Source organism: Lissotriton vulgaris, chromosome 3_1, assembly GCF_964263255.1.
Source record: "Lissotriton vulgaris chromosome 3_1, aLisVul1.2, whole genome shotgun sequence".
Taxonomy (NCBI): Eukaryota; Metazoa; Chordata; class Amphibia; order Caudata; family Salamandridae; genus Lissotriton; species Lissotriton vulgaris.
This window is the reverse complement of record NC_141689.1, coordinates 1,155,367,018-1,155,388,536: the sequence shown is the minus strand read 5'-3', so window position 1 is coordinate 1,155,388,536 and position 21,519 is coordinate 1,155,367,018. Positions and strand designations below refer to the sequence as shown.

The following is a 21,519-nucleotide window of genomic DNA, read 5'->3' as shown; positions in this document are numbered from 1 at the left end:
TGATCGTGTTTGCATTATTTCCAGAACACGAAGCAGGCAATTGGAAAAAATGGTGCGCAAAACAAACTAAAATGGACAGAAGCGACATGAGCCACGCAACATGGCCAGTCAGTATGGGAGATAACGACAGACCAAAAGGACGGACAAATGGGCACGAGTTACCATTCATAAGCAAGGAACTTAGAATGCCACCCAGAACAACCAATGGGCCGGTTTAAAGACCATGAACTGAATACACCATGCCTCGCAGAGCAGTGCATGTGCGTTGCTAGGCTCAACACAATGTGTCCTTCTGTTCTGTAATAGCTGCTCGTGTGAAGCACCCAATACCTACGGGTCCAGTTTGTGCTATACAAAACTGCAAAAAAACCCTTTTTTATTCTATTTAAAATTCCGGCTTGGGCGAAGCAAGCACGCCAAAAGACCATTTGCCAGTAAATGCAAACATTAACCAACACAGTCAATGCATGTTATATAGTGCATAAAAACAAACTGCCTCGTTTAGATAAGGCAAGGCAGGTGCAGGCGTCCGCATAGATAAACATCAAAATACATACAGGCAATTGGGAGCACCATCGACGCACAAATGGGAGTTATGCACATAGCCCGCGGCGACAAAAGTCTCGCACAGACACACCGGTCAGGTGCAGGCTTTGGAAAGTCGCGAGTTTCTGGTCAACTGCATTTTGTGTACGAGTTTTAAGATGAGAGAGAAAAAAACGAGACTGAAAAAAACCCAAGACACGCACGTAGGCAACGTTTTTTCGGCTACTACTCAGAACTAACTGGCTGTATCAGTATGATTAACTAGAGATTTGCTACATTTCCATTCATTTCTCGTTCTGCCACTCATTAACCCGGAAATGCCCAGAAAAGCAAAAGTATAAACGAATCCATTCGTCGATTATTAAGTGGCTATGGGACGAAGAGCATGTAACAGGACGAATTGGAGTTCGCAATGAAAGCAATCAAGCTATTTTAAGAAAAACAAACAAGCAAGGGTGGGCGGAAATAAAAGGAGAAGGTGCAGAAACAGCGACACGCGCACGCGCTCTTCCGTACGCGTAAGAAAAGGACTGCAGCACCAACTGGAAGCCCAATCCAGTGGGGTTGCTGGACTCGACCTACTCGAAAACGTCCTGAACTATCTCGCCATGCTGGCCCTGCGGATTGCGCTGAGAAGAGTAGCGAAAGCACAGGTAAAACTGCCTTCCTAGCAACCGTTACATGGGATTTAAGCACGACCTTGTAACACCAAAGTGGTCTCAATGACAACACGGGATTCGCAATTTCATACCCGCACGTGACAAAGGATAGTATTTAATTAACTTGTTCGCATGACCTTTAAAGACTACAAAAAAGGACGCGTGGCGTAATTTACTTGACGTGAACACGGCGCAACGTGCCCTTTGAAGCAAAAAATCATAGAAACAGAAAAGGGAACATTGGTAGACATTCCATGGCGGCCATCTTGGAGAGAAAGATCGTTAGGTCGCGATCAGGAGACGACGTTTTTTTTGTAGTATATTTATAGTTTCCAAGTTCAGTGCACTTATGAGTGACATTCTATTGCCAGATGTTTGACACCTCGAGTGACACATTAAAAAAGACTAGCAGCATAATAAATAAGTCACTTGTCAGCCCTGCCAAATACCACGCGTCAGGGGTTAGACATGCCTGCTCGGTTTTTTTAATCTGCCTGTGTGTGACATTTCCAAGTTTTCGGTGTGCCATGTGTGATATTTTATGTAGTGAACAATCTATTGACTATGCATGGCCTCCTTTGAAAGCACAGCTTCCACTTAACCACACAGCTTGTGTGTGACATGAGAACATACTGCTTTCATGCAGTCTTATTATTCTGCATTCTGGGACATGTAGTTCTGTTTGCCCATTACATATGGTTTTCCCAGCCTTTGGATGAAAGAGATATTGGCTAACAGGACATATTTGCCAGTGAGCATGTATACAATGTTATAGTTTGATGATTTGACAATTAGATTGCACCTTTATAGTGAAATACCTATGCATTCCATAATCTGGGAATAATGCAGATATTTCCACTAATATGTATGTGGAACTGTACAAACTGTGTAGCATTTTGAATGCTGTTGATAACAAGCATTTGCAAGAGTTAGATCTATTGGCGTTGTACATTACGTGTGTGTACGGGAAATGTGTGGAGTTGAATTGTGTGGCGTTGAGCGAAATTATGCTTATTGGAATTATGTGTTATGTGTGGAGTACATTTATGTGGATTGCTGCAGTGTGGCATAGATTGCATTTATGTGGGGTGTATTTATGTTGTATTGAGTAGAGTGTAATTATGTGTAGTGTGAAAATGTGGCACTGAGTGGTATTATGTAGAATGTATTTATGTTGTGTTGTGCAGAATTGTGTGGCATTGAATTGAGTAATGGTGTGTGGAATCATGTGGCATGGTTTGTAGTGGTATTATTCGGCATGGTGTGGAGTAATTTTATATGGTATGGAATTATGTGTCGTGATGCGAAGTAGAATTTTTTTGTGGAGTGTAATTATGTGTTTTGGAATTGAGTGGATGCGTGCAGTGTAAATATATCAGATAGGTGCTTAAAAAAGCACACTGAATCGCCAGAAAATAACACAAACCCTATATTTCCTTAGTGAAGGATGCAGTAGTTTCAGGAGCACTGGTTAGCTCCTGATTTGATACGGCCAGCGTCATTTGCCTTGTCTTGCCACATACCAGTAACATTACACCTTCAAGAAGCCAGGACTATTGAGTTTGTCAATGGTTGTAAGTTGCATAACAGAAAAAAACAACAGCTATGACCTCATTGTATATAATATTGAAAATACTTCAGTTCTTGTGGGCGAGGTTGTGGTGTAAGTCTAACGCTGCAGACTTTTAAGCTGAGAGAGCAGGTTCGCGCCTGACGGGGGCTTAACAGTTTGTGATGCAAAAAAATAAACTTCATTATGTAAGTTTATTTATTTAGTGTTTTATATACCGCAGATGTGACCCGTTAGGGTGTCAGAGCACTTAACAGACATATAGCGGTCCCGTTTGCGACAATAGTAAGCATCATAAACTTACAAATGAAGAACAATATAAAACAATATAAAACAGTGGACAGTAAAAGGCCTCTGTACTTACAATAATAATTGAGACTGATCGAATACGCCACATTAAAAAATTTCTATTACTATCTAAGGACTGCCTGCTATTTCTAGTAAACATCAGGACAGGAACTTGTTATCCTGGAACGTGGCAGGACTAGCAACAAAACATATGGAAGGCAGTTTTTTAGACTTGGTTTACTCAAGCGACATAGTTTGTCTACAAGAGACATGGCTAAATAACCCAATCCATTTTGTGGGATATAGAACATTCTTCTCCCAGGCAATAAAATCAACATCAGGGAGAAGCAAAGGAGGTTTAACAATATATATCTCCAATCTTTGGACATGTCACAAAGTAACTCCTGTCATACTCCATCAGAATTACCAGACTCTGAGCATCGAAGGTACTAATCAAGAGGTTTACATTCTTGTAAACTTTTATAACAACATGACCACAAATGAGCAGTCTAAAACCTTAAAAGAAATTCTTGAGGAGATTAACGAATTAAGGAGAAAACATGCCAGAACTTCACACACAATAATCTGGGGAGGCGATTTTAATCTTCATCTATGCAAACACAGCGACGCCTCCATCTGCGGGATTACAGATGAATATGAAAATTCCATACCTCACTTTTCTCATACCAACGAAGGCACCAACATGCAGGCCATCATGGCTGAAATAGACATAGGGTTTGCAAATATGCTAAAAACACCGATTACTAAGTTTTCTCCTACTTTCCATGGTAGAGGATATGAATCACTAATAGACTACATTCTGATATCCTGCAGTAAAGCCAAATGTATAAAATCATTTGAAGTGGAGAGAAACGCACTCAGCGACCATTTCCCACTTAGACTAACATTCCAAGAACCAGATCTTCAAAAGAACTCTGAAAAGACTTTGCCCGGCTTGCTACATCAAGAAGTACTAACTTTGAACAGGAAAAACGGATATACCCTTAGGTGGGGCAATTTAGATCAAGAACTTACCAGTGAGAAAATAATTAAAACATGCAAGAATGAAATTGACAAATGCTTAGATCCTTCCTCAAATTCAGTAGAGATTATGAATAGCTACCAAGAAATAGCAAATATAATAAGTCTAGAATTAACCAGACCTATCAAAAAAAACAACAATAAACCGAAAAGCGGGTGGTTCAACACAAAATGCACAAAAGCATACTCAAATCTAAAGAAAGCTTTAACAAAAAAACCAAGAAACAGAGAAGAGGTAATAAAACTAAGGAAAGCCTATGCACATGCAATTAAACAAAGGAAAAAGGAGGTACAAGTACAACTTTGGACACAACTCCTAAAAAGCAGTGCCCTAAAAGACAGCACAGCCTTCTGGGAAACAGTTAAAACTCCATTCCTAACTGATAATAACGCTGGCCCCTCCTTGGATGTTGCCATAAATGCAGAAGACTGGGTAAACCACTTTTCAGGGGTTTTTGGGGAGGTTAGGACTGAAGACTCAATTTCTCAAGACCTTCTTCCGCCGGTCCAATACCCGATTGAGATAAAATTTACACTCAAAGAAACAATCAATGCTATAAAATCTGCAAAAAATGGTAAAGCGCCGGGACCAGACTCTATCCCTATGGATCTCTACAAAATCCTACCTGATTTATGGGCCCCTCTTCTGACCAAAGTGCTTAACGCAGCAAAAGACACTGGCTTTCCTGATTCTTGGTCAACTTCGATCCTGGTCCCCATATTTAAAAAAGGCAACAGAGACAGTCCAACCTGCTACCGCCCCATATCCCTCCTGGATTCAACTGGAAAGATGCTAGGCCGCATACTTCTAAATCGACTCCAGGAGTGGTCAAAAGAGCAAGGGGTACTCTCAGACCTCCAATACGGCTTCAGGGCCGGCCTAAGCACCGTGGATCAAGTCCTAAACTTAACATTACTTGTAGGGAAATATGTAACAGCAAAGAAATCCTCCCTACATATGGTGTACGTCGACCTTACAGCAGCCTTCGACTGCGTGGAACACTCAAAGCTCTGGGCAATCATGTTACAAATGGGGATAGAACCACCTATAGTGGACATCCTTCGTGAGCTATATTCTGCCGCAACTGGAAAGGTCAGATATGGAATAACAGGACAAATAACTGATAGCTTTCAAATTCAGAAAGGGGTCAGACAAGGCTGCGTGTTGGCCCCTTTCCTATTCACACTTTATACGAATGGCCTAGAGGTCGCGCTGCTAAATGGCGTTAAAGATCTGCCGGAAGCCGGTCGTCGACAGATTCCAGCGTTGCTATACGCCGACGACGCGGTAATCCTGGCAAGAACACCCGTCCAGCTTCAGAAGGCCCTAAACAACTATTGTTCCTTCATGACCAGTCTCAATTTAAAAGTGAACATAAGGAAAACCTATGTAATGCACGTCGGTAATAGAGGAAAAAAAGAGAAAAAAATCTTTGTCGACAACCTGCCTCTAGAAAGAGCTAACATCTATCCTTATCTTGGTATAACTATCGATGAGGCGTTTAATTGGAGAGAGGCAATTAATTCCAGAAACTTAGCCCTCACAAGAACAGTTGGCGCCTTAAAAGCATTCTCACTTCGCTTGGGAAAAAGACCACCTAACGAAATGATTAAGATATATAACGCAAAATCCATCAGCACCGCCACCTTTGGAGCAGGAGTCTGGGGTACAACGAATGTAGAGCAACTCCAAAAGACTGAAAACTCCTTTTTAAAGTTTCTCCTGGCGGTTCCTAACAGCACTACCACATTTGGGTGTCACCTTGAACTCGGAGTACACTATATATCGGACATAATTAAGATCCAGCCTATCATGCTATGGCGTAGAATATGGGCCACGGAAGAATGCCACCTCACGAGAACAATAATAGAGGATTGCATGAAACTAGACCATATGAAAAAGATAAAATGGCTGGCATATGTAAAATCATTTCTTACTGATATTGGCCGTCCGAGTTTCTTTGAAGACCCATTATCCGTAACAGACATTTCAAAAAAAGACCTAAAAACACTGTGCCTGTCACATTTATCTGAAATCCGAATGTTATGTGAAATAGGTAAACCCTCAGTGCAACAATGTTTAATGATACAGTTGGTTCCAACTATGCAACCTTATTTACAATACGATTTATCGCAATATGAAAAGTTACTCCTTACTCGTTTTAGGCTTAACATATACCATATTCTGGTTTTATTTCCCATTCAGAATGTATGGACTCACAACACTGCAGTGTGTCCGTGTGACTCTACGTCCTCACAGTCCACAATCCATGTCATATTTTTTTGCAAATTTTATATGCAATTACGCAGGAGATGGATATTACCACTACTAAAAGTCATGAACATCCGTAGATGTCGCCCTGCCTATTTAGCTCTGCAACTTTTGGAAAATTCGTTGATGACAAAATCTGTGGCACAATATCTAAAACTTTGTATTAGGCACCGTACGAACCTGTAAATGATGTGTAATAGTTTTTAATAACTTTTTTACAATGAATGAAAAATGTTTTTTTTAATATTTTATATCGTTTTTATGTACTTTTATGGTTTTCACATATGGAACCCGAATAAAGATATTTTGATTTGATTTTGATCTAAGGACTCAGAGTTCAAAGTTTTAGCTGAGCGCTTGCCTCATTAGCTTAACAAGATAGGGGACCCTGGAAAAGATTATGTAGATCCTAATGCGCTTCATTCAGGAAGTCATTTAGAGGCCCTCTGATCATAAATCCGTAAGGAACGGATGTTGAATCAATAGACAGATGATTAGGTGAATCTTTGTAGAGAGTTATGGTAGGCACAAAATACTAAAGTACTTCTTGTTAGACCTATATATTTTTTTCTAGTGATTACTTCACAACATATTTCACAAAGGATGCAGTGTATAAAAAAAATTAGATTTATTCAGACATGTTATTTATATTTTTATTTTTCATTTGTTCTGTTTTTTTCATATTAAGTATATATCAAATTATTTGTATAGAAAAAGATTTTATCAACAATTTCTATAGATCAATTTTGGTGATTTTTAATAAGACAAAAAACTTTTCAAAGTGCAGAACCCCTAAAAAAAGAACTCATTCTAGATTCATACCATTCATTCTATCATACATACTGCTACAGTCACTACCCAGTCTAATAGAGACTAAACTAACATGTGAGACAAAAAGCAATAAACATGGAACAAATGTAAGACATGACAAAAAACGTTTTTGAGAAGCCCTATAAATTTTTCTACAACAAATATTCAGACATTTCTGTCATTTTTTTGTTTATACATTTTTCATCTTCTACAGATCTTATCCGTCTTTCTCTTTTTGTATGTATCTTGAATTTCTGTGAGGGGGTCTCAAATGCGTACGGCCTACGTACGTTTCAGTGATAAATAAGATTTGATTCACCTTCTTCAGGGCCAAAAGAAAACAAACAACAAACAAATATATATATATAATCTCTCTGCTAAAACCAGGGGGTTCTTGAATCTCTGAAAAGAGAACACGTTATGATCATAATTAGTTTAATTCCTTTCATTGCATCCATATAACAAATTATACTATTTCTACTTGTTTGCATGCTATAGTCTTAAGAGCAGGCTAAAAGCCTAGAAAGGGACCCATTGTAGCTAGCCCGTGGTGAGACTTTAGAACACCTAGTGTCATCTAAGATGTCATAAATGTGATGTGATAGAAAAGGGGGAAAATGAAGTAAGGCTTTCTTCCAAGATGATGAGATTGTAGACATGGAAATTTAAAACATCACCCATTCACCGTGTGTTCAGCATTCTACTATAAGTGTGTTTGGTTAAGATTGATGATAGCTAGATATTAAGGAATTACCTATTAGTTTACGTCAGCGGAAGAACAGTCAACCGACTGATTTTCGTGTTGGTAGGCTTTTATTTTCCACTGATCGGTTAGGTAGTCTGGTAATAAAAAAAAAAGACAAACATAAGAGATTGTCTCCATTGCCAGTAATGTTGGTATGTAGGGCATATGGGAATCATACCTGTATTAAAGGTAGATGTTAAGTGGAGCAGTTTATCACGCTAACACGAGGAAAGCTATTCCGTTTTTGTTAATATTTCATATTTCCCCATAGATCCGTATGGTTGACCTGAGGACCTGCAACAGATATTGTGTCTTAAGAACATGTATTGTGGGGTTTGAAAACTGGTGAAAAATGCTAGAAGGTTGTAGTATTACCTGTTTACTTGTTCACGTTTCAAAAGGAGGGTGGAATAAAGCCGGTACAGGATGCCGTATTTCGTCTTATTTAGTATGCCAGGATGGTTGCCTCACAAAGAGATCTATAAAATAAACCAGGTGTTCTATATATGATCGGAAATGGCTTTCTTACGATCAGATCATTATTACATGGTAAAGACTCCCGGAAGTGAAGGTGGCTGCTTAAAGTTAAATCGTATATATATTACAATTTCCTAGTCGCCTATTTGACAAAAAAATATATTTGTCTCACTGTAAGTTTTCATTGTTTGATATATAGGGGGACATGATCTCTGTCTATTTAAGTGTCACAGATACGTGTAAGATAGCTAGATGAATTGTTAAAACGAAAACTGTTTAACATCGTGTTCGGCAAAGCCCGGCTTGCATTTATGAGGCAAACGGCCTGGGTAGTCTGTAACAACGTAAAAAAAAAAAGATGGTATTAGGTTTATTTATTACTAGGAGTTTTTAAACAGCGCATAAATGCACAAAAACGAACAAGCCAGAACGCTTGTTTCATAAAGACATACGATTATTCTGCTAATCTTTAACAAGATATACTCGGTAGCTAATGCGTTAAGAGCGTGCTCGGATTCCTACTTTTTCTATTTTAAATAAACACAAGTAGTTTTGCCCAAAAGTTTGTACACTTGTTTGGGGGTCTTACCTGGCCTGGCTTATGGTTGCACGTCTCGGGGGGGGGGGGGGGGGGGTCCTCCGGTGGGTATTCTGCCACCGTATTGTCGGCTCCCAAAAGAGGGTTGTATTTAAAGCATTAACGACTCAGGGACGCCGCGGCACACCTGATGGTGATAGGCATTCCCGGTTTGAATATTTCACCAACATAGTGGTAGGACTTCTAAAAGTTTACTCGTGTAAGTTTTTGATAGATATAAAGGTAGGACTACCTCTTATATATTGGACAAGTATACTCAAGATGGCCTCTGGGGAAACGTAACAGGCAAACATTTAAATTGATTTATTCAAGTCTAGTCAAAGAGAAAATATGTTAATAAGTAAAGGAATAAGATAGTCATAAATGCAGTTTGTACTTAAGTATTTTTTCTGAGGCTTTTACCTCTGAGACCAGTAGATGTAGTAAAAGATTACAGGTGTCGCAGCAATTTATCATTGGACAGACAGGAGATTGAGTTTTATATGGTATGGAATTATGTGTCGTGATGTGAAGTAGAATTTTTTTGTGGAGTGTAATTATGTGTTTTGGAATTGAGTGGATGCGTGCAGTGCTTAAAAAAGCACACTGAATCGCCAGAAAAGAACCCAAACCCTATATTTCCTAAGTGAAGGCTGCAGTAGTTTCAGGAGCACTGGTTAGCTCCTGCTTTGATACGGCCGGCGTCATTTGCCTTGTCTTGCCACATACCAGTAACATTACACCTTCAAGAAGCCAGGACTATTGAGTTTGTCAATGGTTGTAAGTTGCATAGCAGAAAAAAACAACAGCTACGACCTCATTGTATATAATATTGAAAATACTTCAGTTCTTGTGGGCGAGGTTGTGGTGTAAGGCTAACGCTGCAGACTTTTAAGCTGAGAGAGCAGGTTCGCGCCTGACGGGGGCTTAACAGTTTGTGATGCAAAAAAATAAACTTCATTATGTAATTTTATTTATTTAGTGTTTTATATACCGCAGATGTGACCCGTTAGGGTGTCAGAGCACTTAACAGACATATAGCGGTCCCGTTTGCGACAATAGTAAGCATCATAAACTTACAAATGAAGAACAATATAAAACAATATAAAACAGTGGACAGTAAAAGGTCTCTGTACTTACAATAATAATTGAGACTGATCGAATACGTCACATAAAAAAATTTCTAATACTATCCAAGGACTCAGAGTTTAAAGTTTTAATTGAGCGCTTGCCTCAGTAGCTTAACAAGATAGGGGACCCTGGAAAAGATTGTGTAGATCCTAATGCGCTTCATTCAAGAAGTCATTTAGAGGCCCTCTGATCATAAATCCGTAGGGAACGGATGTTGAATCAATAGACAGATGATTAGATGAGATCTTGGGCAGACCAATTAGAGTTGAACTGCCAAAGCCTAAACTGCCATTTTGGGGTATGACTTTTCTAGGAATGGTTTCAGTTTTCTAAGACAACTCGGGTGATACCGGGCATTTTTAGCCAACCAGTTGATGTGGGTTAGCATGTTCAGGTTCTTGTCCAGCGTGAGTCCTAGTGATTTGGCTGAGTCCACTAAGATCAGGGTGCAGTTAAGCGCAGGAATCAGTTTGGTCCATTCCTTTATTTCCAAATAGATTTTTGGGGGGGAAATTAGTAAGAATTCAGTTTTTTGCTTGTTTAGTTTAAGTTGATTACTTGTTAGCCAATAAATGATCATCTTTAGTGCTTCATTCATTGACTTGATCTCCTCCAGTGACAAGACTATAATGTAAATCAGTCTGTCATCCGCATGCATATCGAACAGATTCAGACGTAACCACAGCACCGAGACAGCCCTCATTGCCGCCACAGATGACATCAGGCGCCAACTGGACAACGGCGAAACATCCGCTCTCATCCTCCTGGACCTGTCAGCCGCTCTCGACACGATCTGCCACCGCACCCTAAAGACACGCCACCAAGAAGCCGGAATCCGAGAGAAGGCCTTTGACTGGACCACGTCCTTCTTCTCCGGCAGAACCCAGAGCGTCTGCCTCCCACCTTTCCGGTCAGATGCCACCAACATTATCTGCGGCGTCCCCCAGGGCTCATCCCTCAGCCCAACACTGTTCAACATCTACATGGCCCCCCTCGCACAAGTGGCCCGCCACCACAACCTCAACATCATCTCCTACGCCGATGACACCCAGCTCATTCTCTCCCTCACCAAGGACCCCCACACCGCCAAAACCAACATCCACGAGGGCATGAAGGCCATCGCCGACTGGATGAGGAGCAGCCGTCTGAAACTGAACTCGGACAAGACGGAGGTCCTCATCCTTGGACCCACCCCCTCAGCCTGGGACGACTCCTGGGGGCCTACCGCCCTAGGGACTGCACCAACACCAACCGACCACGCACACAACCTAGGATTCATCCTCGACTCCTCCCTCTCCATGTCCAAACAAGTCAACGCTGTCTCCTCCTCCTGCTACAACACCCTACGCTTGCTCCGCCGGATCTACAAATGGATCCCGACCGAAACAAGAAGAACAGTGACATAGGGCCTCGTCAGCAGCAGACTGGACTACGGCAACACACTCTACGCAGGTATCCCAGCCAAACTCTTACGGCGACTACAACGCATCCAAAACTCCTCCGCCCGACTAATCATCAACACCCCCCTTCCGCAGCCACATCACCCCCTACCTGGGAGACCTACACAGGCTCCCCGTCAACAAGAGGATCACCTTCAAGCTCCTCACCCACGCACACAAAGCACTCCACAACGCCGGACCAGCCTACCTAAACAGCAGACTTAGCTTCTACACCCCCACCGCCAGCCCCGCTCCGCCAGCCTCGCCCTCGCAGATGTCCCCCGCATCCAACGCTCGACCGCCAGCGGCAGATCCATCTCTTTCCTCGCCGCCAAAACCTGGAACACCCTCCCAACCCACCTACGACAGACCCAAGACCTACTCGCCTTCAGAAGACTCCTCAAGACCTGGCTCTTCGAGCAGTAGCGGCACCCCCCCCCCCCTCCCCTCACCGCCTTGAGAGGGTACGTAGCGCACTTTACAAGTTCCTTGATTGATTGCACAAGATGTTGGCGTGTAACAGTATTTCAGCCAGAGGGTCCATGTAAAGGTTAAAGAGAGTTGTGGACAGAGTTGATCCTTACGGTACACCAATGGCAATAGGGGACGGCGACAATAGCTTTTGATTTACTAAAAATCTTTGCGATCTGTTCTCCAAAAAAGATTTAAACCATTTGAGTACGGATCCCGACAGTCCTATCCTGACTCTGAGTCGATGTAACTGGTGCTTCTGTAAGGTGCACCAATATCTTTAACTGAGTTTGTTGTGTGTAAAAGTGAAACAAGAGTCTCTTTGAGTTTACATAAAAAGCTGTGAAGGTTGGTCCTACTACAGGTAAGTTCTTTTTTCTATATAAACCATAAGAAACACAGGGGGTCTATTAGCTAACTATTCGAGCTATACTATCACTACGGAGTCGCCTAGATCTCAACGTGTGTGAATCATATGATAGTGAAAAGATGAAGACATAATTAAAGACAAGTGGATACAAAGGTGAAAAAGAGATCGATACATTATAGAATATTCATCAGTGGCTGACCAGTCCAAACAAGTGATGTAGGGTTTCCATCAAAAGAGACTATTTATGATCAGTCATATCATCTGGCCAAACCCTAGAGTGTGAACGGCTAGTCCCCTGATCATGGGGACTGAACCACACAGTGTTGATATCTTCGGATTTGGTCCACCAATACTAATGAAACATCCGTAATGACTGATCTATTGATGGTTTTGGAAAAAGGTGCAACAAAATAGGAAATGTGATTTAAAATAGGATGGAATGTCCTCCTTTCTGCAACTTTATTCTATGGACAAGACATGCCTCCTAATTAAAAACAGAACAGTGCAAGATGACAGTAACAAATATCTGTCTATAAAAGGGCCAACATGTTTCTGCCTATTGGGTCTCTAATCCCACGGCATTAATCAGGGCCGCTGTTCTTATACTCGTTGCACTCTTACAAGTGAAAAAGTTCACCTCCACCATAAAGAAAATATTATAAAACTGAAAAGAAATGGTTCTTATGGTTTATATCAATTTGGAGCTGGGGATAAAACCAGGTGTGGGTCTCTAAACTTTATATCCCTTGGACCCCCCCTTTAAAAGTTGGTGTATTTATAAGTTCTTTTTTCTCCCACCCCTCCAAGAGTGAGGGTAAAAATCGAGAGCCTCTTAGGGACCCGTTTCAGCACCTACTTTTAAGAAGTGTCAGCAGTACCCAGACCGCATAAAGCTCTGCTTATAATTGACGGATGTGTTAGAACCTTAAGATATGCAAGTATCTCAGAGCAACATCTGGCAGTAGTTAAATATAAGCAAGCAAGATCAGGCTGGATGAAGAAATCAGGTACACTCCTTGTCACAGTACAAACAGTTACATGGGTGAATCCGGGCTATCCTGTGTTGGATGGCTGAGGTTGTATGCCCGGTGTAAGTATATACAATGAAGTAATGTATGTCATTGCATATCTGTTAATGCCATCCATTCATCGCTTTCCTAAGCCATCTGTAATAATTAGCACATCCCGTTCTATGATGCGTGGAGTGTGTGTACAGCCGGGCCGGTCTCCTCCTCGAGCAGTGCGATTTATGCTGTGACATTGGATCAAAATCTGTTGAATCAATCAATGATGCTTCTTCCAGCACCAAACACAAATTACCTGACACCTGTTGGGTGTTTCACTACGGTCACCCATTTATTACGTCCATCCCGGAGCAGGAGGACGGAGGCCACCCATTAGTTATCTGTGGGTTACACTCTGAGGACTCTACGGTTCAAAGGTTGTGCTACATCTGTCCTGAAGAAGACCCGCAGGTCGAGGCCCCCACTTGCCCTTGTACCAGAAGACGGGTCGAAACGTCGACGCTTTTTTATGTGCAAATAGGACCACCCCTCAACAAAAACATTATACATGTGATTTATGACTGTATAAATGTAAAAAATAGTAGTAATCAACTATGGTCATTTGCTAAACAAGCTGAATCTTTTAAACAGCTGCAATACATCGGAATTGTTTACATTTCTCTCTCGTCACAATTTTTCTTGAGGCTTAATCACTACCCCGCCTTTTCTTTTTCTTGCACTTCTTTAGAAGCAGATTGCTCTTCTTTTTACCGCTAGTATCAAGAATGTATAAATGTATAAATGTATATAAACAATAAGCTGAAATGGAGTAATTTATTAAACTCCCCCACTTTTTTCAAATAACACTGTTTTCAAATAATCCTTTGGGTTTTGTGTCAGGTAATTTTGTGTTTGGTGCTGGAAGAAGCATCATTGATTGATTCAACAGAGTAGTTTAATTCAAAAAGCTCACTAGAGTAATCAACTATGTGTATACTTTGTTTGTTGATCTAAAATTAATTTGGTTTGGACCACTGTTTATTGATATCATTGACTACCCAGGTCCGTGAACCGCATTGGGTTACCCCATTCCAGTAATGGCCATTGGATCAAAATCTGGCAGTTCTTCTGGGAGCCTTGGAATCTGTTTTTTGTGACTGTATGGGGGATTCTAGTGAAAGTAAAAGTTTCCAGTGTTGTAGGAGCACCATTTAATCTGAAGTGATCAAATGTGGGGAACTGGACATCTAAATACAAATGGCCAGACTCTGGCCTTGCTGTTTGTCAGTGTTTTCTGCACTATACGCTCCCCAGTTATCAGCAATACTGGGCTGTCCATAAGCGGTAGTGTAAGTGAATGTAAAACGGATCCACCTATCTTGTTACACAAGGACCGCCCGGCCCAGCATGTGGTGGCCACTGCTTTAATCTGTGCTTGTGGTGTGGTCTAGGCAGTAGACACAGGAGTACAGAGCCCAGGGGGACTCCCTCAGTCTGCTTAAAACAAAGTAAACTGGGAGAGCGCGGCTAGGGGAGGGGTGAGGATTGGCTAAAAAAAAACAGCTCTAAGTGCTTGTGGTTTTAGCCAATCCTTGTTAGTTTGCAAGCACTTCACCACTGAAAACACAAGCACTATTTAAATAAATACACACCTTTTCCTCTACAAGAGTGAAAGTGGCTAAGGCGGGTTTGGGGCAGTTGCAGGAGCACTGAGTGCAACCGGAGGAGATGCAGCTCTATGTGTGCTTCAGAGGCGGGTACAGAGTAAGGGAGGGAAGGGTTTGGCCAATATGGGAAAGTAAAATAAAAGGCAAACACTGTGAAGCAAACATGCTGCGCAAATCGCAGAAAATGAAGCATGGCTGGGTAAATCAGGAGAAGTAGAACCCGCATTAAAGCAACAGAAGTGGACAAGCCAGGTAAAGCAACAGAAGCGGACGGTAAGAGAAGAAGTGACCGACCAAAAGGAACAAAAAATAAATGTTCTTCCAAATAGGAGATAAAGAAGGCATGCATAAGTACACTGTACTTTACAGATGCTCCTCAGCCTTCAAAGGTAGTGAGGTATCGGCTGCAGCAACAAGACAGGAGGCTGCAAAGGGGGGGGCGTGGCTTGGGCGCCGATGGCGATGGTCGCCTGAGAGCTCGGCTCCGGGACTGAGCCCGGGATTATCCTGTTAATCGGAGGCCGCGGGGCACCCTAGCCCCCGCAAATCGTTGTTCGGCCCGACTGGACCCTACTGAGGCACCTGGCGCAGCCTGGACGGGTGGTGATCCGCCCGAAACTCGAAGTTTGTGGTCCCGAGGAGAGCGACCCAACATGGCGCCCGGACCCCTTTGTCCCCTCGGACGGGACCATTAGACTGGAGGAACGTCGCTGGTTACAGCGTGCCCTCCGCTCTTTTGTCTTCCTGGAAAGTGAGGAACTGGACTTTGACCTGATGAGACTCTGGCATTGGTGATTGCGCCTGGATGGTCGGATGCCCCTACCATAGTGAACCCCGGCACACGGACGCCTGGAGGTCCTGACGGTGGTGCCGACCCCCGACGCAGCACTTGGCTGCATCCCCCGATCGACCCGATCCCATGGGAAGCACAACCCCCTGGCGCCACAAAGTCTCTGGTGGTGTGGGTGGCCCTCGCTCCGGGTCCTCGTTAACCAGACGGGCCTGCCCGGCCTGGCGCCGAGTGTCTCCGCCTCCTCCTCAGTGCTCTCCGACGACACGGTGGTGGCGCGAGCCGAAACTGTGGAGGTCCACCTGGCCCTGGAGAAGAGGATCACCAGCCCTCAACCTGAGGGCCAGCAATCAGAAGAGTTATAGCCGACGCCCGCACTCGGTGGCGCCTTTACCTGAGTCCACACTGTGCGCTTCCCGCGACATGGGGAAGCCGAGAGGGGCCAAGGGGGCCACCCCGGCCGCCTCTGACTCGGAGACCCCGGACAAGGAGGGCCATGGAGACCCGGGAAGTGCTGGTGGTGCGCCGTTGCAGCAACAGTTTGACCGCGTCCTGGAGGCGATTGCGACCACACGCTCGGCCCTTCAGCAGGACATTGCCCAGGTGGCGACGAGCCTGGGCCTCCTTAGGGCGGATCACGGCAAGCTGTCGGACAGGGTCAAAGAAGTGGAAGGCTCGGTGAAAACCTTGGAGCCGGCGCAGCGATCCTTGGCCGCGACAATGAAAGATGCCCTATCCCGGATTTCTGCCCTGGAGCAGCGAGCGGAGGATGCGGAAGGCCGTAACAGGCGCAACAACATCCGAGTGGTAGGCCTGCCGGAGAAGATCGAAGATGGCGACATGGTGGCCTACTTGGAAGCCTGGCTCCGAGACACGGTGGCCCCGGAGGGCTTATCCTCTTTCTACACCCTTGAACGAGCTCATAGAGTCCCAGCAAGGCCACCGCAACAGGGCCGTGCACCGCGTCCGGTGGTGGCGCGCCTACTGCATTTTCGCGACAGGGACCTCATCCTCAATGCCGCTAGACATAATGGCCCCTTCAAGGTGGAGAACAGCCAGGTGAACATCTTCCCGGACTACACCTATGAAACCCAACGCAGGCGGTTTTCATTCTTGGCGGTCAAGCGCGAGCTCCGGAGCGAGGGCATCCAATACTCGCTCCTATTTCCTGCAAAGCTCCGCATCATTGTCGATGACAAGACTCAATTTTTTGATACCCCGGAGGATGTCTGTAACTGGCTTGAACTCTATAGAGCTGGGAAAGATGGTTTCGCCTCCGCATCTCAGCCAACGGCGGAGCCGGGACAGCGACGGCGATCTAAGAGGATACGGAGTCGCCGGGGCCGGTCGGGCGGCCCTTCAACTGCGGAGACATCGACGGAGCGGAAGGGAGTACTAGAGGTGTTGTCTGCACTGTCTGGTTCACGAGATGATACCATTGCAGAAGAAGGGAACCCTGGTGACGAGGGGGCATCGACGGACTCGGAGGACTCGGTGACAGATAGCATCAGCACACCGGTGATCACGCCGAAATCGGTTGAGGACCTTCTGGATGGACAGGGTTGACGGGGTGAGCTGCATCCTTTTGGGTGGGGGCCCGTAGCGGGGGTGGCGGGAGCCGATGGTTCAGCATGATCTCCGGAGAAGCGGGCGGTGGGGTGCTTTGCTTTTGCCCCGAGGGTTTCCGATACTGTTTTGGGCTTGCTTTAGTCCTGGTAGCCAGGGCATCGAGGGCCCACTGCCACCACCCAGCCCGCACCTGGCCCTTAAGGCCTTCCTACGGTGGCGACCGTAGGATTAGTTGGGGACGAAGGGTTTTCTGAGGGCATGGTTTGGATGGGAACTAGATGGTGCTATTTGGGTCCTGTTCTGGGGAGGGTGGGCAGGGGTTTGGTTAGAATAAGAGTTGTTGAGTTTTGGTTGGGGGAAATGGCCGCCATCAGTGCTGGGTTGATTGTTGTTCGCTCTTTGTTGGGACCCAGATGGGGAGACTTTGCACAAACAGTATGGGACAATGGCTGACGTTGCTAATGTGAAATGTATTACTTGGAACGTGCGGGGGCTTCATACCATGTCTAGGCGGCACAAAGTCCATGCTTATTTAGTGCGTAGGGGAATACAAATGGCGCTGCTGCAGGAGACCCATCTGAACAAGGCGGAAGGGGCGGCGCTACAGCGTAGGTGGAGGGGGCAGGTCTTCTACACGTCGTACTCCGCGTATGCCAGGGGGGCGCTAATTTGGATTAGAGCTGGGGTTCCCTTCCAGGTCACAAACTCAGTGGTAGATCCAGAGGGGCGCTACGTGGCCATCTCGGGCACTCTGGGGGGGAGGGACCTGAACGTTTGCTGTGTATACGCACCTAACATGGACCAGATTGCCTTCCTTTCTAGGTTATCGGGCTCGTTGGCCCACTTTTTCACGGGGCCCCTCCTGCTCGGTGGGGATTTCAATTCGGTAGTGGATGTGGAGACCGATCGCTCGCATCCGCCCCTCCCTGACTCTCCGGTCCGCCGTGTGGCTAAAGGTCGTAGGGACTGGCAGATACGTTGGGGTCTGACGGATATTTGGAGAGCGCAACACCCCGACGCTAGAGACTACTCCTACTTTTCGGGCCTACACGAGTTGCACGTTAGGTTGGACGGGTTTCTTGGCTCGACTGAACTGGTTTCAGCGGCGATCCGTTCCGAATACTTGACTAGGACCATCTCGGACCATAACCCCCTCCTGCTGGCCCTTCGCTGGTTTCCGGGGGCGCCGGCGGTGCCCACCTGGAAGTTACGTCCTGAGATCCTCGAGGACACTGTCTTCAAAGCGGACTTAGGAGATAAGATCGAGGAGTATTTCGCGTCCAACAGGGGCACTGCGAGCTCGAGAGCGCTGGAATGGGACGCTTTTAAGGTGGTGGTGAGGGGTTATTGCATCACCAAGAAGGTAGGTATGAGGCGGGTTATCCTCGATGACTTAGACGTGGCTGATCAGAGGCTTCGTGAGTTGGAACTCCGCCGCCCCGGGCACCCTGAACTTCAGGGACGCACGGCAGAGGCGAAGGAGGCGGTGGCGGCAGAGGTCGAGCGGCTGCGCTGCTTCGACTACAAGGCCTATACGGTTCGGTCCCTCGCAGAAGGGGATAGATCGAGCGCATTGCTGGCATGGCTGGCTAACCCTACGCGCCAGACCTCACTGACGACGTCCATGCGCATGGCGGACGGGACCATGGTGCACACTCAACCGGAGATTCTAAGCTGCTACCGGCACTACTACGATCAGCTATATCGCAGTCGTGCTGCCAAAGACCCTGACCTTCTCGAGGACTATCTGAGGCCCCTGGAGCTCCCAGCGGTGGAGCCTGACGTGGCGAAAGCCCTGGGGTCCGATATTGAACTGGGGGAGATCCGCAGCGCCATTAAAAAGATGGCGCGGAATAAGACCCCGGGTCTAGACGGTCTTCCTGTGGAATTTTACGCGGCCTATGCCGACCTCCTAGCTCCGAGACTGGTGATCGTATATAGAGAGGCGAAGAGGCTTGGCCGACTCCCCGGCTCGATGCGCGAGGCCCTGGTGGTTCCCCTCCTCAAGCCGGGACGGGACTCGGCCGATCCGGCGTCCTACCGTCCCTTATCGATGCTGACGGTCGATTATAAGATTCTGAGCAGCATCTTGGCCTCGAGACTGCTGGGCCACATGAGCTCCCTGGTACATGAAGACCAGGCTGGGTTCATCCCCAAGCGCAACACGACCATGAACATCCGTAGGTTGTTCCGCTTGCTGGGTGAACCGCTCGTGGATGCTCCGTGCCCGGTGGTCCTATCGGTAGATTTAGAGAAGGCATTTGATAGCCTGGAATGGGACTACCTGCACACTGTGTTGCGGCGGTTCGGCCTCGGCGAGGGTTTCATCAGATGGACCGCGGTCTTGTATACCTCCGTATCGGCCAGGGTTCAGGCGGGTCCGTTAATTTCCTCACAGTACCCGGTGGAAAGGGGAACGAGACAGGGCTGCTCGTTATCCCCACTTCTCTTCGCGCTGGCGGTGGAGCCTCTCGCACTGCTACTCCGATCGGGGGCTCATTACAATGGCTTCTGGACACCTTCGGGCCCGCACTACATTTCGTTATATGCCGACGACCTGTTGCTCTTCCTTGAGGACCCAGTTGTAGCCCTACATGGAGCTGCGACGGCGCTCACGGCGTTTGGGGAGGTCTCGGGCCTCCGGGTGAATTGGGCTAAGACATGCTTTTTCCCGGTTCGCAGAGGCACCCCTAGCCCAGTCCTCAATAGAGAGATTAGATGGGAACCTGACTGCTTCAGGTACCTGGGAGTGTATATCTATCATGAACCATCTGACCTCCTGGACGGAAACATTACCAGATGCAGTCGAGCGCTACGGGGTAATATGGACTTCTGGGCTACGCTACCGCTTTCGATGGCGGGGCGGGTCGCTCTCCTCAAAATGGTGGCTCTTCCCCGGTTGCTGTATTATTTCCGGGCGCTACCGGTTTGGATCCCGCCGGCCACATTTAGGCTCCTACGGTCAATGATAGTCGGATTCCTCTGGGGCTCGGGCCGCCGAAGAGTGGCCCTTAAAACCCTGATGAGGCCGAAAGCCGAGGGTGGGCTCGCGGTGCCGGACTTTGAGAAATACTATCTGGCGGCGCAGCTCCAGACCCTCACCCAGGAGATTGCCAGGGAATTCCGGGGCCCGGAGGACAGGAGAGGTATGGGGATGGCCAGGCATGTTCTATCCTTCATAGCTCTACGCCAACGTTTGGCCTTGCAAGACCTGACGCTGGAGGAGAAGACCATTCGCCTGTGTTGGAACCGAGCCCACGCCCGGGGCCAATTGTGAATACCGTATGCGCCTGAAATACCTTTAGGGATGTTGACGGCCTTGCCCCATGGCGGTGATTGGTCACGGTTGGCGGACTGGGAGGACGCGGGGCTGCAGTTGGTGGGGGATCTTTATGAGGCTGGGGTGCTCTTGCCCTTTCAGGAGCTCATTGACCGCTTCGAGATTCCCCGCGGAGACTTCCTATTGCACTCGGCCCTGGTCCGAGCGATCCAGGCGCACTGGAAAGGCGGACAGGAGGAACCTCCTACGTCTCCGGTGTGCCAATACGTCATGATGTCTGCGGGCACGGTGAAGGCGGTCACTTGCCTCTACGGTAGACTGATCAATGAAGGGCTGACCCCCCTTACGACCTTGAGAGCCCGTTGGGAGGCAGACATAGGCAAGGAGATCCCGGAAACGACCTGGTCTCAACTCGTGCGGCGGGCTTGGAAGGGGACGCGCCACGCCCGTTTTCAGTTGGTCCACTATTATGTACTCCATCGGGCATACCTGACCCCGGCGAAAATCCAACAGTACTTCGCCACGGGCTCGGCGACCTGCCCCAGATGCCCGGCGCCGGAGGCAGACCTCCTCCATATGTTGTGGGCCTGCCCGGGTTTGTCCTCCTACTGGGTGGAAGTGGGGAAGACCCTGACGGAGGTGACGGGGAGACCCCTATCGGTCGATGCGGCGGTGGGACTCTTGCATTGGTTTCCACATACCCCCAAAAACAAAATTTCCAGTAAATTTATTGATTTGGGGCTTCTCTTGGCTAAACGAGAGGTGACCAGGAACTGGAAGGCACGAGCTGGTCCGACTGGGAGCAGGTGGCAC

At 46.5% G+C, this 21,519-nt stretch overlaps 1 protein-coding gene across 1 annotated transcript in view; it reads left to right on the top strand.

The window, feature by feature from the left end:
* Window positions 1-902: 902 nt before the first annotated feature.
* LOC147727603 (protein NipSnap homolog 3A-like) overlaps window positions 903-21,519 on the top strand; it is a 260,865-nt gene continuing 240,248 nt past the window's right edge. The window contains exon 1 of the mRNA XM_086961634.1: window positions 903-1,199. Within this exon, the coding sequence (XP_086817760.1) occupies window positions 1,155-1,199 (45 nt within the window). The 5' untranslated portion in view covers window positions 903-1,154. The remainder of the gene's footprint in view (window positions 1,200-21,519) is intronic.